Source organism: Acomys russatus, chromosome 17 (assembly GCF_903995435.1).
Source record: "Acomys russatus chromosome 17, mAcoRus1.1, whole genome shotgun sequence".
Classification (NCBI taxonomy): domain Eukaryota; kingdom Metazoa; phylum Chordata; class Mammalia; order Rodentia; family Muridae; genus Acomys; species Acomys russatus.
Genome location: NC_067153.1, coordinates 400,904 through 415,812, shown reverse-complemented (window position 1 = coordinate 415,812; position 14,909 = coordinate 400,904). Strand labels below are relative to the sequence as shown.

Genomic DNA, 14,909 nt, shown 5'->3' with positions numbered 1-14,909 from the left:
TCCAGTGATCTAAATTTCACAATGTTTGTTGACATGGGGAGAAAAAAAATATGACTTAAGCTAAATAGGCTAAGAGTTTGCTTCATAACTGGGCTAACGAAATTCCACAAGGACCAGTGCCTTGATAAAAACAGTGTATTTCTAAGGAAGATGCCTCTTAGGTGATAAGAACAGTAAGCAGGTCAACTGTAAAATGTTGCTAAGGAGCAAGGAGCCATTTACAGCAAGAGAATGGAAGGGCTATTTGTCCCAATATAATTTCAAGTGGAGCCTCTCAAAAAAACTGTTCTGTGCAGTCAAAAGACAGTGGTATTCACAAGTACATGTTAATGCAATGCCATGCCAAAGCACCTTGGTCTGAGCAGGAGTAATGCTTTGTGTCTTCAGCGTCATGGTTTCCACTTTGGGAACAGCACTGGTGAATGAGATCTTTGGAATCAGTCAGGATGTTGTCAGATCTGGACTCTCTCTGTCTTCATCAGCTCCTAGGAAAAATGTGCATGATAAGCTAAGCATGTGTCTGTGACACAGATTTGTACATTATCAGGCAATATCACTGAATATTGATTCATAATCATGCTCTGAAGATGCCAGGCCTCGAGTTTCTAGCACAAACACACCTGTGGTGTTCAGTGAGTTTGCAGGGGCCTTGGGTAGCATGGTCATTATTTTTTTCAGTTAGCAGGAGTGTAAATCCACACAGAGCTAAGCTTTTGGATACTGCATGTCCACAGAGAGCCACCCTTGAACTCTTTCTGATAGTCCTGTTTCTCCTCCTATGTGTTATTTCTGTTGGTGCTGAAACATGTCATCTCACCACCCAGAGCTAATCAGAACATAAAAAGAATAGACTGACCTTCAGGTGACTGCTTAATTCATTGTAATCCCTTCCTTCCCTAACATTTTATAGCCAACCTTCCCAAAGATACTGTAGTCCTTCATGAGCTCCTATCCTCCCCTTGTCCCCTTCTATGCCTGCTCCTCCCTCTTTGATTGTCCCTCCCATCCACTATTGATACTTTCTGTTAAGATCATCAATGTCTTTCATGTTGGCATATGCAGTGGCTTTATTTTAAGTAGTACTCACTTAATCAACCCTTCTTGTCTTGGTGCGATAAATGGTCCAAGAAGTCCATATGCTAGACTATAACTCACAGAGCTATTAGAAGATAGTGAAACCTTTAAAACAATAGCTGTCTTCCTTCCTAATACTGTAACCATTTAATCCAGTTCCTCACGTTTGGTGGCCCCCAATCATAAAATCATTTCATTACTACTTCATAACTGTAATTTTGCTATTGTTATGAAATGTAATGTAAGTATCTGATATGCAGAATATCTGATACATAACCTCTAAAGGGTTTGCAACCCACAGGTTGAGAACCAGTGCTTTCAAAGGTAGAAGCCTCTAGGAAGATCAGTCATTGGGGATCAGTCCCCTGTGCAGAATGCTTTGACCATGACCTCTTCCTGTGTCTCTTTTATTAATGGACCACCATGAGGCACTCCAAGCATGATGCTTCACCCGGCTATAGGCTCAAAAGGAACAGTCCAATCAATCATGGACTAAACCTTCAAAACTGTGAGCCCAAATATAATTTCCTATTATTTAAGGTGCTAATTTCAGATATTTTGTTGGTGTAATAGATATCTGACCAACACATTCCTGTAACAATTGGACACTGTGAGAGGAATGTCTCCTTGACACATCCTATATGTTTGAGAGTTTACAGCTTCCTAATTTTCTCCTGAATTCCTGCACACTATAAACAGATATATTCATCTTCCTCCACCAAAATGACAGATAACAACTGGTCTTTATGGCTCAGCTTTAGCGGTCTCATTTTTAAAATATTATTTATTTGTGTGTGTGTGTGTGTGTGTGTGTGTGTGTGTGTGTAATAACTAACAATGGTCCTAAGCTCATAGATGAAAATGCTTGCTACAACACAATATTAAGAATAAGGGACATTATCAGGCAATCATTCTGCCCTTGTGAGTGGATTAGCAACTTAAAAAAAGAAGCCAGTGTGAACTTGTTTGCCAAGACTATCAAATGAGAATAAAGCAAGAAGGTATTCCCTTTGAAGCAAAAAGCAAATACTCACACATACCACATCTGCTGGTGCCTTGATTTTGACTTCCCAGCCTACACAATTGAGACCAGTATACTTATGCTGTTTTGTAAGTTACTCATGCTTCTAAAGTATGTTACCATAGTATCCCAAATGGACCAGGATGCTTTAGAACATGTTTTACAAATACAGTATTTTCATGGATGAAACTTCATGGAAACACAGGTAAAGGACTACCTTCTGTATCTCTTCATTTTCCAATACATTTTTAATTTGTTACACTGGAGTTCCACTCTCATGAATGTTCCTGTATTATGGTGTTCTGTTATTAATTCACCATTAAAACATCTCTTCACCTCTTGACATTAGTTTCTCTGTACATTTTCTTTTCTTTGAGCTTCTGATTTCCCTTGATTTTGAGGCTTTCAGGTTATATCCAGCTGAAATTCTCTTAATTTTTTTTGAAATGCATGGTGTTTTCAGCAATGGGGACTTACCTTAAATACCCACAGTGCAGCTCAGTGTAACTTCTAAAGTCAAGAACATTCTCGTTTCTGTGGTTTTTTTTTTTTTTTTTTTTTTTTTTACAGCAAAAATATGCCTAAAGCTAGATTTGTGTTTAAGGTAAGGGGCACAACCAAGAGCTGCAGCCTATATTGTTCTGGGAGTCTTTTGGACTCCGCTAATCAATACCATGCTTTATTTTCAATAGGTTAGCCTATGATGAAGGGAAGAGGCTAGTCTATTTTTTCTTAAAGAGATTTTCCACTACTCACCTTGCAGTGAAAATCATCACCTTCACCCTCCTGCAGTGCTGTGCTTTGTCCTCCTGCTTCCCAGTGCTGGCCAACTCAGTCTTTTCATGCCTGCCAAGACTGCTAATGTGCGTCTCAACTTTGAGACTTTTGTTGGAGTCACTCTCTTATGTTTCTGGTGAGTTCATGCTCAATTCTTTTAATATCACTTTATCTTGCACATGGCAGGTTTTTCTGCTCAATTTGGCATCTTTGTTTTTTCGTTTGTTTGTTTTGGTTTTTTGAGACAGGTTTCTCTGTATAGTCTTCGCTGTCCTAGACTGGCTTTGTAGACCAGGATGGCCCTGTACTCACAGAGATCCACCTGCCTCTGCTTCCCAAGTGCTGGGATTAGAGGTGTGTGCCACTGCACCCGGCTTCAATTTGTCATCTTTAATGAGAATTCTATTATCTACTTCCATTGGGTAGTACCTTCTGTTGTCACCAGTCACATGGTATTCTAATGATTATCATTTTTATATTTCTAGATTTCACTGAATGGATTTTTGCTCTCTTAGGGGTGGAAAACTTCTTTTTTCTATGTGTTTTTAGTTTAGCCCTTGGGATAGAGGGCTTCACAAATGTTTGTGAAGACTCTCAGTTTGTTGGTTTCCATTCAGAATCCATATTGGTATATTGTGGGTCCCTTCTCTTTGCTGGAATGTATTCTCTAGGCCTTTAGGCATTCTGTTCCAAGCCATTTGCTTTTCTACTGAGAACCATGAAAGGAACTAGGCCAGGGGGTAGGTACATTGAACAAAACACTGAGGGATTTCAGTGTTTCCAGCTGGGACTGGTCATCTGTGAGGTAGAACCTTATAATGGTAGAACAGTGTTTTATAACACAAGAGACAAAACAGCAAGGGGCTGAAAGACAAGCCCCACTTCCTGGTCCATTCCTTTCTGACAGCCTTTTGGGATGAGATGAAAGCCAGCTCCTTAATCTGTCTGCACCTTGGATTTTCCCAGGTGAAAGAGGACATATAATAGAACCAGGGATATCTTTATAAGAGAGTTGTTCCATGGATGTGGCATTACCCAGCACCAAGTGCTTCACAAATTTTAGTTACACACACTACTACAATGAAAAAAGAAAATACCCACAGTGCAGCTCAGTGTAATTTCTAAAGTCAAGAACAATCCGTATCTGTTTTTTTTTAACAGCAAAAATATGCCTAGAGCTAGATTTGTGATAAAAGAAACGTGCCTACATTTAAGTCTTATCTCCTTCTAGTCCATTTGATGAGTGGGTTCGTGACTTCGAATGTGATACTCTAATTAACTGGATGAGGCATAGAGGCTTGTGCCCCTGTTTCCCTTATACTAAATGTAAACACAATCTTGGGAGAAGTCAAGAAAATGAGTTGGGCAACCTCTACAGATCCTTGACAACCTTTGAATACTAAGATCACTGAGGAAATAGGGAGGACCACAAACACCCATATTTATTATTTCTGAGGACATTTTGAAATGACAGTTACAAGGCATTTTTGAGGTGCTAAACAAAAGAGGTGCCATGAATGAAAGATATTAATAGTGTTGTGGGTTACAGAGAGCAACTCTTTCACACTCATTGTGCCTGTGTGAGATGTATCACACTCCCTTGAATAACTAGGGATATTTTTACAGCAGGATGTTGTGGAAAGTCATTGTTACTAGGTTACCTACTGCCTCTCATCCTTTCAGATTGGCCACTTTCAAACTCAAGCCCTCTTATATATTCACCAAGCACAATTGACTTTCATTTGTTCTAGAACATTCTGAAACCTAGGCCAACATCATTGTCACATTTACATTCAGCATAATAACTGTCTTGCTAAGACTTTTCTTATATGATAATGGTCAGATATTTCTGGTTTGTTCACTGACTACAAATTCAGCTCTTCCTTTTTCTCCGCTTCATGGAAGCCATTCCTGGCAAGAGTGAAACATTCCAGGTAAGATACACTGGAAAAGATATCAAGGGTCATTGACTCCTCTTGGTATTTACATCTTCTGCAATGAGATGATAGCTCCCACCATTAAGAGGTGCAACCTGGACTGGAAACATTGGCCAGTGATATAAGTGCATGGGGCCCTGGTGTTATGGTTTGTGTATGAAATGTTCCTCCACAGACTCATGTATTCAGCTCTAGATCCCTACCTAGTGGTGCTATTTTGCATGGCATTAAAACCTTTAAACAGCAGGGGATGTTGGTGACAGGACTAGTTATACCTAGCCATCACTACCTTCCACATTATCTGCTTTCTGCAAACTATGAGGCAAAGGGCCTCCTCCAATACTTATTCCATTTGCTTTGTTCCTAATAAGCACAGAGGGCCAAACAAATCATCTGAAACCATGATCCTCAGTACAGTCTTCCTTCTTGTGACATTTCTGCCAGGAACCTGGTTACAGAAATAATAAAGCTAACACACTGTTCTTGATCACTCTACCATCAACACACACAGACCAACACACACACACACACACACACACACACACACACACAGAAATGATGCTGTGCCAAGCTGTAAGTCTAGGATTAGGTATCTGCTTCACTTTGTGAAAAAAAAAAATGGCTAACCACCTGGAGAATGAAGAGCCCTGTGGAGTAAAGCCAAGTCTGCTCAGTTTTTGCAGACCCAGGACAGAATTAAACCAAGCTTCAGCTGCAAACACAGGAGGTCCAGCCCCTGAATGGCAAATCTCCAGAATAATGCATGAAACAAATGCCTGTTCCTGCAAGCTACTGAGTGTTGGGATCGTCTGTTAGGCAGCATTGCAGATAACTAATACACCAAAGAAGTCAGAGCTATGAATCCACCTTTATGTTACAAGGCTCCTACATTGTCCCTCCTACTTAGGAACAAAACATACTTTAGAAGCCTTTAAGTTCTGGGGTTTGTGTATAATCTTAACATAAGCAGTCATTTTATGAAACTGATATTTGAAGGATTTCTTGTGGTTATGACCATATTCTGAAATTTTTAACAAAATATAAGGCTGATACCTCAACTCCTTTTATCCCTATAAAAGCTTTATGTGGTTGTGGTTGTGGTGGTTCTAATACACTGTAGCCCCCACAGACTCATGTGTCTGAACACTTGGCCACAGGGAGTGGCACTATTAGGAAGGGCGGCCTTGTTGAAGGAAGTGTGGCTTTGTTGAAGGAAGTGTGTCTGCAGAGGTGGGACTTGGAGGTCCCGTGTGCTCAATTTATGCTCAGGCTATGCTCAGTGTGGTACATAGTCTCCTTCTGCTGCCTGTTGATCCAAATGTAGAACTCTCAGCTTCTTCTCTAGCACCATGCCTGCCTGCGCTCTGCCATGCTTCCCACCATGATGATAGTGCACTAAACTTCTGAAACTTGAAGCTAGCCCCAACTACATGTTTGCCTTTATAAGAGTTGCCATAGTCATGGTGCCTCTTTGCAGCAACAGAACCTTAATTAGTTGGTAAATATAGTTATTTAAATTCAAAGTTCTCATAGCACAAGTTACACAGACTTAGACTTTATACTCCAAATTATGCTCATGACTATGACAACTGCCATGCTTTTTAGGATAGAAGGTACAACAGAATGTGTGCTTGCTGAGGTATAGAGAATGGCAGCCAGCAGTCAGCCTTACCTGAGCCAGAAGCAGAAGAATAGTCATCATCATCAATAGGATAAACTCCCGAAGCTTCTTCAATGGAGCCGTTGTCAAGGTACATGTCCTTATCAGATGTCAGCGCTGCTCTCTGACAAAGACAAGCAACTCAGGATGGTCAGAATAAGAAAGGCTCTCCTTTCTCTACTGTACAAAGTTTTGTACATACTACACTGAAGACCTGAACCCCTATGGATGTGTTCTGAATCTTCATGTCTAGCCATCCCTTATCCAGGATGGCCTAGCAACCTATAGGAAATCAAAGACTGCCCTGCCCAGCCCTGACAAACACACACTCATGTCCCCAAGGAAGCTCATGTGTCCTAATCTTACAGAATGATGACAGCATAGCCACCCAAGTTCTGGAACAGGCTTAATTCATGCCACTCCACTAAACTTGTCTGAGTATCTGTTGTCCCACGTTAATAAACTATCTCATACTTTCCTTCTATCACAAATAAGATTTGTTGATGGAAAAGCTAAGCTACAGAATACTAAAATCATTTAAGACTTCTTTGGAAACCTAAAGCAAAGGATCAGGACACAAAACTAAACAATCACTGAGGGGCCTATCAAGGCACACCAGACTCTCACAAGCTTAACCAAACTTGGGTTTCTCACTATAGAATAAGTGTTCCCAAATTGCTGTGCAAGTCCAGAGATTTCTGTACAGATCAGATCCACACTGACTCCAGGCAAAGCTAACTACGTGGAGCAGGGCCTGTGGGGCTCCTCTGCCAATCGCGAAGGCCGACAGCAAGCCCACTTCTCAGGCTTGCTGGCTTAACAACGTTTAATGACAAACACAGATAAACCCACAAGAATACTTTTTCTTCTATTACTGGCACTTGGTGATAGCAAATCATAAGTCTAATGTGCAGAAAGATCGAGTTACCACGTATCCCAGCTCCACAGCTTCTCAGCTTTTCAGTAAGATGTTACTATTAAAGTTCACTCTAATGTTGCCAAAGGAATTACTCTCATGAACTACAGGCACAGAAGAGATGGAATGTTTTTTAAAAATAGGTTTTAGTAAATTGGTATTTTTGCCCCAGTATCTTAGACTAGCAGCTTCTAAACAATGTTTGCCTTTGGAACAGGGGGCATTCATTATTATCCCATTTTTTAATGATCAAATTGGATGTTTGTCTCTCACAGGAATTTTTTTTAATGTTGGTTTCCATCAAATTTCTACTAAAAATAAAACCTGGTTTCAGCATTCAATAGTCTTCCTCCCTGGGAAGACTAGCAGGCAGGCTCTGATGAGTAGCACTTTATCCTCTCAGGTATCAGGGGTTGGCTGGAGAAACAGAAGAATTTTAAATGTGAGCCCACATGCTCCACAGGTCTTGATGCCAAGGAATAAAGATGGGAATCACTTTGTCTGACATCTCCTACTGACAGATTCAGAGGACATATAGCCTTTAGAGATTTGGGTTCCAGCAGCATGGTTTGCAGGCATGAGTAACGCCCCTCCTACTCCAGCCAAGAATGTTCTGGATCTTTCCTGCCACACAGTTCGAGCTTCCCTCTGTAATCTGAGGCAGTTCTACAAAATATCAGCTTCTAAGCCTCTGTCCATTCCACATTTCAGTTCTCAAAACTTAAAAACTAAATGGGGACACTTGTATATTGCAGTCCCATTGTATTCTCAACTCTTTTGAGAGAAGACTATGTACATAACCCTGCACATTACTGGCATCCACGTCCATGAATTCAAACTACTGTAGATTGAAAAAAATATGTGTGTATGTTAAAAGTATATAATGGTACTAATGTGTCTGAGGTAGGAGGGTCACAAGATTGAGGGCAATCTGGGATACCTAATAAGATGCTGTCTCTGAATAAATAAGTAAATGTAAATAAAAATCTGTATTGAGCATATGCAAACTTTTTTCTTGCCATAATGAACAAAAGCTATTAGCATAGCATTTACATTGTATTTACCCATTACAACTAGCCTAGAAATGACTTAAAATACACAGGAAGAAACTGGATATATAGAATTCATGCAAGACCTGTCATTTTATATAAAAGACTTGAGCATCTGTGAGTTTTGGTATACAAGAGGCATCCTGGACTCAACTGGATACAACACTGAATTTCAGTGTCTGGCATATAGTAGGCACCCAGAAAACACTCCTTGTGTTGAGTTAGCTTGTGCTCCTACCTCAAGCTACTATTGGTCCTACCAGGATTAAACACTGTCTTGTTAACTTTCCTAAGGACCCATCTACTCTTGTCAAATTCTGCCTGGTTTTCAAAACACATTGACTTCTCTAGTCATTTTTTCTTCTATGTTCCCTAGTTATGAACTTGCCTTTGACTTTGCAGCACATATACCAGTTAATATAGAGATTTGCTGATGTTTTTAATTGTCTCATATGTATTCTCCTTGCCTCTATAGGACAACAGCCTGTCAATAGAGGTCTTGAATAACCTGTGTGACCTTGTTCTTTGTCAAGCTCAAAGTGCATGAGTACTCAATAAATATTTGTCAGCTGAGATTACTAAATCACACTGGCTTAAGCAACCCTTGACTCAGGTTCCAGTAACACCCCCCCCCAAGAACTCTGGGATCCTCATAGTTAAAAGCTCTTGGACTCAAGCCTGAGGGGTAGTATGCCCCACACTTCCTACACCTTGCATTGCATCTGCCTAAGTGACCCAGGGTCATACAAGTAAGAAGCTTTTAGAAACCAGTTTTCTTTTCTTAACACCAAATTCATTTCATTCTCTTCTTTGCTCTTTCTCAAAGAAATCTGAAGTGGTAACATAAACATTGAGATAATTAATTCTTCTATACCAAGCAAGTTTCCAGTTGTTAGATGGCCCAGTTGTCGACAAGTGCTCTGTCCCCAGTGCATGGCAGGAGGAATTTGCCCAGACAATCCCAGCAATATCACATTTCTAGCGCACTGGGTAGTATGACAAGCCACTGGCTTAAGAGGTGATTGTGGGGCTTGGATCACTATAGAACTTGAGATAGGGTCAGGGGACACCTACAGATGGAATCTGTTTAAAGCCGCTTTGGTCCTGTAGCACCAGACTAGTTCAGGGCTGCCCAGATGTCTGACTATTTGGAGGCAGCCAAAAGTATTTGTTTTTCCATCATCCACTGGTAATTTTGACATCAAATTAAAAATAATCATCCCCGGCTCTGGTTTTAGGATCTCTGGCAACAAAGTGGGGATCAGCCTCATCCTTCCATATAGTTCACCTTAAGAGAAAGGAGGACCATTTTCACCTGCAGCAGATAATGCTCTATGAATTCCCCCCATGGCTCCATTCCCTCCAAACTGTTCCAAACAAAATACATGCCATTTCTGACTTCACCCCCTGTGTTAGTAAAAGATTTTTCTGTTAACATGCTTGAAAAGGCTAATGAATTATTCACCAGCATTCCTTTAAGATATGGTGATGTGTATCTCCCTAAGGTCATGAAAAGGGAGAACTCAACAGATTTGGATTTTCCACCTAGCCAAACACCCACACCCCTTGACAGTATATGCTCACACATGCTCAGTGGCTCAGTGGTACAGCGTGACTGGATAAAAGTAACTGGGAGGAAAAACACAGAGGCCAACAGGAGAGCAGACTGTGGAATTTCATACAGAGGCTGTTTAGTTTGGATCACACCGGCTATGAGGTGGAGGTGATGCTGTTGGCTAACAGGGTTCAGAGAACAGCGAAGCTGGCCTTTCAGACTTTGGCTGCTGTGAGATGTGAATACAGGATCAGAAGGGCAGCTGTGGAAAGCAGCAAGAGAGAAGTATGTAGAAGAAACCAGCCGTGGTATGAGCCAGGAGGAACTGGCTCAACAGTCCCTTCTCTGCTTAGCACCCTATCGATCTAATCTGCTTCATGGAGGATGAGGCTGCCCAGAGCCACAGTTGCCAGTTGACCTACATCACCTTTGAGAAATATCTAGTTTTTAAAATGTAGCAGCAAGAAAGAACTTTCTACCTATCTTTGGGTAAAGATGTTCTTGCCCTTTAGTGTGGTGGATATGACAGAGGAATAGCCCCATGGACATTTACAGGCACTCATTTTAAGGGTTTTCTTTAAAGAGGCATGTCTACCGTCTAACAATTTTCCAGATTTACACTATTTCCCTGCATAAACTCCATCTAAACTATTCATAGAAAAAGGTGAAGTTGCATAGGGGAAAAAATTCTTAAATCCTATGCTTAAGAAACTCATAGTTCAGAACTAAATTAAATAATGTTTTGTGTATATGTGTGTGTGTGTGTTTGCACTTGTACAAACATGTGTATGTGATTGAAAAATAGAATGTAGGGGAAAGGGAAGGGTTATAGAAGAATGTACATGAGCAAAATTATATGTATGTGTGTGTGTTTGTATATATGTATGTCTTAAGGAAAACTTGATTTTCTATTCTAACAAAAAAAGTTAATTAAAAAAACCATAAACACAGCTCAGTTGAGTATGTGACTTAGTAGTAGAACCCTTTTCAGTGTCTTCAGCATCCCTTCTCTTCCTCTGGGAGGCAACATGACAAGAATGCACAACAAAACGAAGTTGAAATTTTCTGCTAGGCTGACTCATTAGGCCTTTTAAGGGTGACCTAGTTGATTTCAAATTTGGAAAAAACAGATCAATATCTTCTTGCCTTCACAGGAAGGTGTGGTGAGTTAGTCCTGCACTGTGAGGAAGGCCCCCAGGAAAGATGGCCACGCTTGTGGGAGAAACCCCAATCCATTAAGAATGTGTTCAGTGAGCTGGTGGGATGGTGCTCACATGTGAAGCCCCAGAACTTAGGAAGCTGGGGAGGGAGGATCAGTGTTTAAGGTCACTTTGTTTGGCAAAACAAGTTTTAGGCCCCACTGGGCTACATAGTGAGAGTCTTTCTCAACAACTACAACAAAAGGAAGCAGGTGAGGAAGGAAAACAATTTGATTGTTGAGAAAGTAGACGTGTAGTTTTCTAAGCTTCTCATGTACAGAAAAACTAAATGTCTCTAATGAGACAAAACAAAGCATTGATCTTAGAAAAAATGTAAGTGGTTGAAAATGGTTTTTAAAAAGTAACACTGAGTTAGTACATGGTACTAACTGTGGACATTTTTCTCTATTTAACAAAAAACTGCATCCAGTCAAAAGCAGCTGGATTTCCTAATCCAAAATTCTCACAAAAATTGTGTTTTATTCAGTGCAATAATCAACACACACACATACATACACACACATTTCTCTCTCTCTCTCTCTCTGTCTCTCTCTCTCTCTCTCTCTCTCTCTTACACACACACACACACCATTTACCTAAACCAGAATACCTTGCCAACGAGTTGTGTGGCCCAAGAACACTAAAATATTATCTAGACTTTATGATTTAATGCTTTCAGATAAGGTGTCTCACTGCATGTATGCTGGTGTATACAATGCTACTAAACTATCTGGCTTCCTACCATGCTGTTTACTGATCCTACTGAATAGTGCCTGGCTCAATAACTTGGTTGTTGGGTAAATTTAAAGTAACATCTCATATTTGTGGGTCCAGGCAGTCTTTTACGCTTACTTAACAGTGAAGCCACCTTTTTCTACCCTCATGTGTTAGAACACAAAACACAGATTGTGCTTCCCAGTCTCATTTCTCTTTAATGGGGAACTTGGTGGCAGTGAGTGTGTGCTGACAACCATATCCCTGGCATGTTATTCTCCAAACCTTATGACCAAAATGCCTTCATTTTCACAGGCTCCCTTTTCATGATGAAGCACATTTAACTGAAGAAAGTAAGCAAGACAGACACTTAAACCTCTGCACCAAACTTCTTGACACATCTCCTGCTTTTGTAATAATTATAAAGAAAACCTATATAATCCCATCTGGTAACAATTTTCACTGGTTGCCCATCTGTAACTTCCAAATTTTAAAACCACTGCATTGCGAAGCTCAATTAATATATCTGCTTTTAAAAAGTAGCTCAACACTAGACCATTTGCCTAGCTTGTGTAAGGTCCACAAATCACAAAAAACAAACAAATCCTAAAACCAGTTGGTTTATTGCTCATACTAAACAAAATAAGAGTCTTCCTCCTTGGTAACAACCACAACAGAAAAGGTGACAAAGGAATAAAACCAACTGAACAACAACTACTAGAATCTGTGAACAGAACACACTGGCAAGCTATACTTTTGTTTGCAGTGATGGCTTCAGGTTCACAAGCCAGGGAAGAAGGGAAACACCCTGTGTTGAATTAAATTTGTTGGCAACAGAAACAGGGATCTCCAAAGCAATGCACAAAGGCAGCAGCAGGGATGGTGAGTGGGTTATGATGAATATGCATGACACACAAAAAGAAAATGTCCATTACTTGCAGATGTCCTCCGCCTTGTGCCTGCTTCCTTTTGTGGAATAGCAGAGGGAAGCAGGATGTTTGCAGCTATGTTATTATAAGTATTACTGCCCCTCTTCCTCTGAAGCTGAATATTCCAGTATTTGATATCCATATGACCACAGTTTAGACTACAGTAAAAATAGAATCACTGTGAGATGAACCTGAAAGATCCAAGTGTTGGAGAGGGTCAGAATTAATAAATTCTAACTGAAGTAATGAGATGCTGTTTCCTGGTAGACTTTGGCAGGAGATGGAGGAAAAGATATTTGGAGTTCATTTCTCATTCATAAGTATTTTGTGAAAATTATTATCATAGAACAGATTCTAAGCCAAGCACTGGGAGTCAACTACCTCTGGTTTGGATTTAATAGTTCATTCTAAGGAGTTTTTCAACGCCTACAATTCTAGGTCCACGTGCATTCTCCACCCAAATAAGGGCTGACAGAATGTCATGAGAAACATATGGGACAGAAAAATGGAAGTGATCTTGACTTCAAAGAGCAGATAGATGCTACAGCTGATGCTGGGAAACGGCCGAGGACTCACTGGCTTGTAACAGTCAGTGTTAGATGAACAGCCAACTCAGTGGTGTTGGAGAGAACTGAGCTAGAAGTGAGTCTGAATGTTGAAGGCAAGTACAGCCCTGCACCAATGCTGTAAAACAAACCATGTGCCATCTAACCAATGCTATCTAACAGACTCAGGCCCTTTAGAAATTGCCTTGGCTAGATCTGGGTAGGGGTTTGAAGTTTACGTACGGCCTGTATTGTCCTTGGCTGGTGCCATAGTTTGAGCGGGACCCCTGGGCCCAAATCTGCCTATCATAATGTTCTTCCTGTAGGTTTCTAGGATCCTCTGGATCCTTCACCTTTGCCATTCTCCCATGCTTCTCTCATCTAGAGTCCCAATAGAGTCCCAATAGTATGTCCTCCCCTCTATCCCAGTTTCCTGGTAAGTGAAGACTTTCATGGGACATGCCCCTTGGGCTAGTATGCAGATATAAGTGAGTATATATCATTTGACTCTTTCTGCTTCTGGGTTAACTCACTCATTATGATCATTTCTAGTTCAATCCATTTGTCCACAAATTTCAGAAATTCAATGGACAGGACAGTCTCCACAGTTGAGTGGAGAGTGGGGTCTGACTTTCACACGTACTCTGGTGCCTCATATTTGACCAAGTACCTGAATGGGGAGAAAGAAAGGATATCAGGCTACCAAGAAGAGATTTGATACCCTATGAGCATATCCAGGGGGAGGAAGTTCCCCTCAGTCACAGTTATAGGGGAGGGGAGTAAGGGGAAAATGGGAGGAAGAGAAGAATGGGAGGATACAAGGGAGGGGATAACCATTGAGATGTAATATGAATAAATTAATACAATTTTTTTAAAAAGGAAAAAAAAAAAAGAAATTGCCTTGGGTTTTAAGGTGCTTCAAAGCTGGGTTTGTGGTCCCTGGAAGGGGCAAGAGAACAACGGACTCACTGCTTGTCTGGACTATTTGGTGAGTCCTCATTTCCAACAAAAAGGGGGTAGGGAGAAGGAAAGAGAAGAGAGGAAAGAAAGTAGGAGGGGAGTGGGAAAATGAAGGAAGGAAGGAGGGGAGATGGAGGGAGAAAAGGAAAGAAAGCTATGAGACTCTCACTATTAAAGCATATACATCTCAGAAATTGTCAGAGAAAGAAATATTTTAAATATGAGAATGATAGTCATGACAAAGGGTTAACTGTGGTGCCTATTAGCACATCAAAGGGCATGATGGCCTCTAGGCTCATTCAGTACCTGTGATTCTTTGCTCTTCTCACCCTGCACTCTACCCTAAACTTCTTCAGCTCAAGGGCAGGGTTTCCTTTCCCACCAAATCTCATTAACACATAACCCTTCCAATGAGGCCATGAACTCTCTTGGTCTTCTTTTGACTTCCTCTCTTCTCTTCCTCTCTCACCCTTCCCCCCACCCTCTCCTCTCATGGCCTCTCTCAGTTTGATGATCATTTTCAGTATATATTTTTCTCTCTCCCCCCTGCACTCTTCCAGATGCTTCTGGCTG

At 40.8% G+C, this 14,909-nt stretch overlaps 1 protein-coding gene across 1 annotated transcript in view; it reads right to left on the bottom strand.

Moving 5' to 3' along the window:
* Positions 1–14,909, bottom strand: part of Sdc2 (syndecan 2) — a 92,914-nt gene that overhangs the window by 6,407 nt on the left and 71,598 nt on the right. Inside the window, 2 exon segments of the mRNA XM_051159449.1 lie at positions 352–485; positions 6,482–6,593. Of these exon segments, the coding sequence (XP_051015406.1) occupies positions 352–485; positions 6,482–6,593 (246 nt within the window).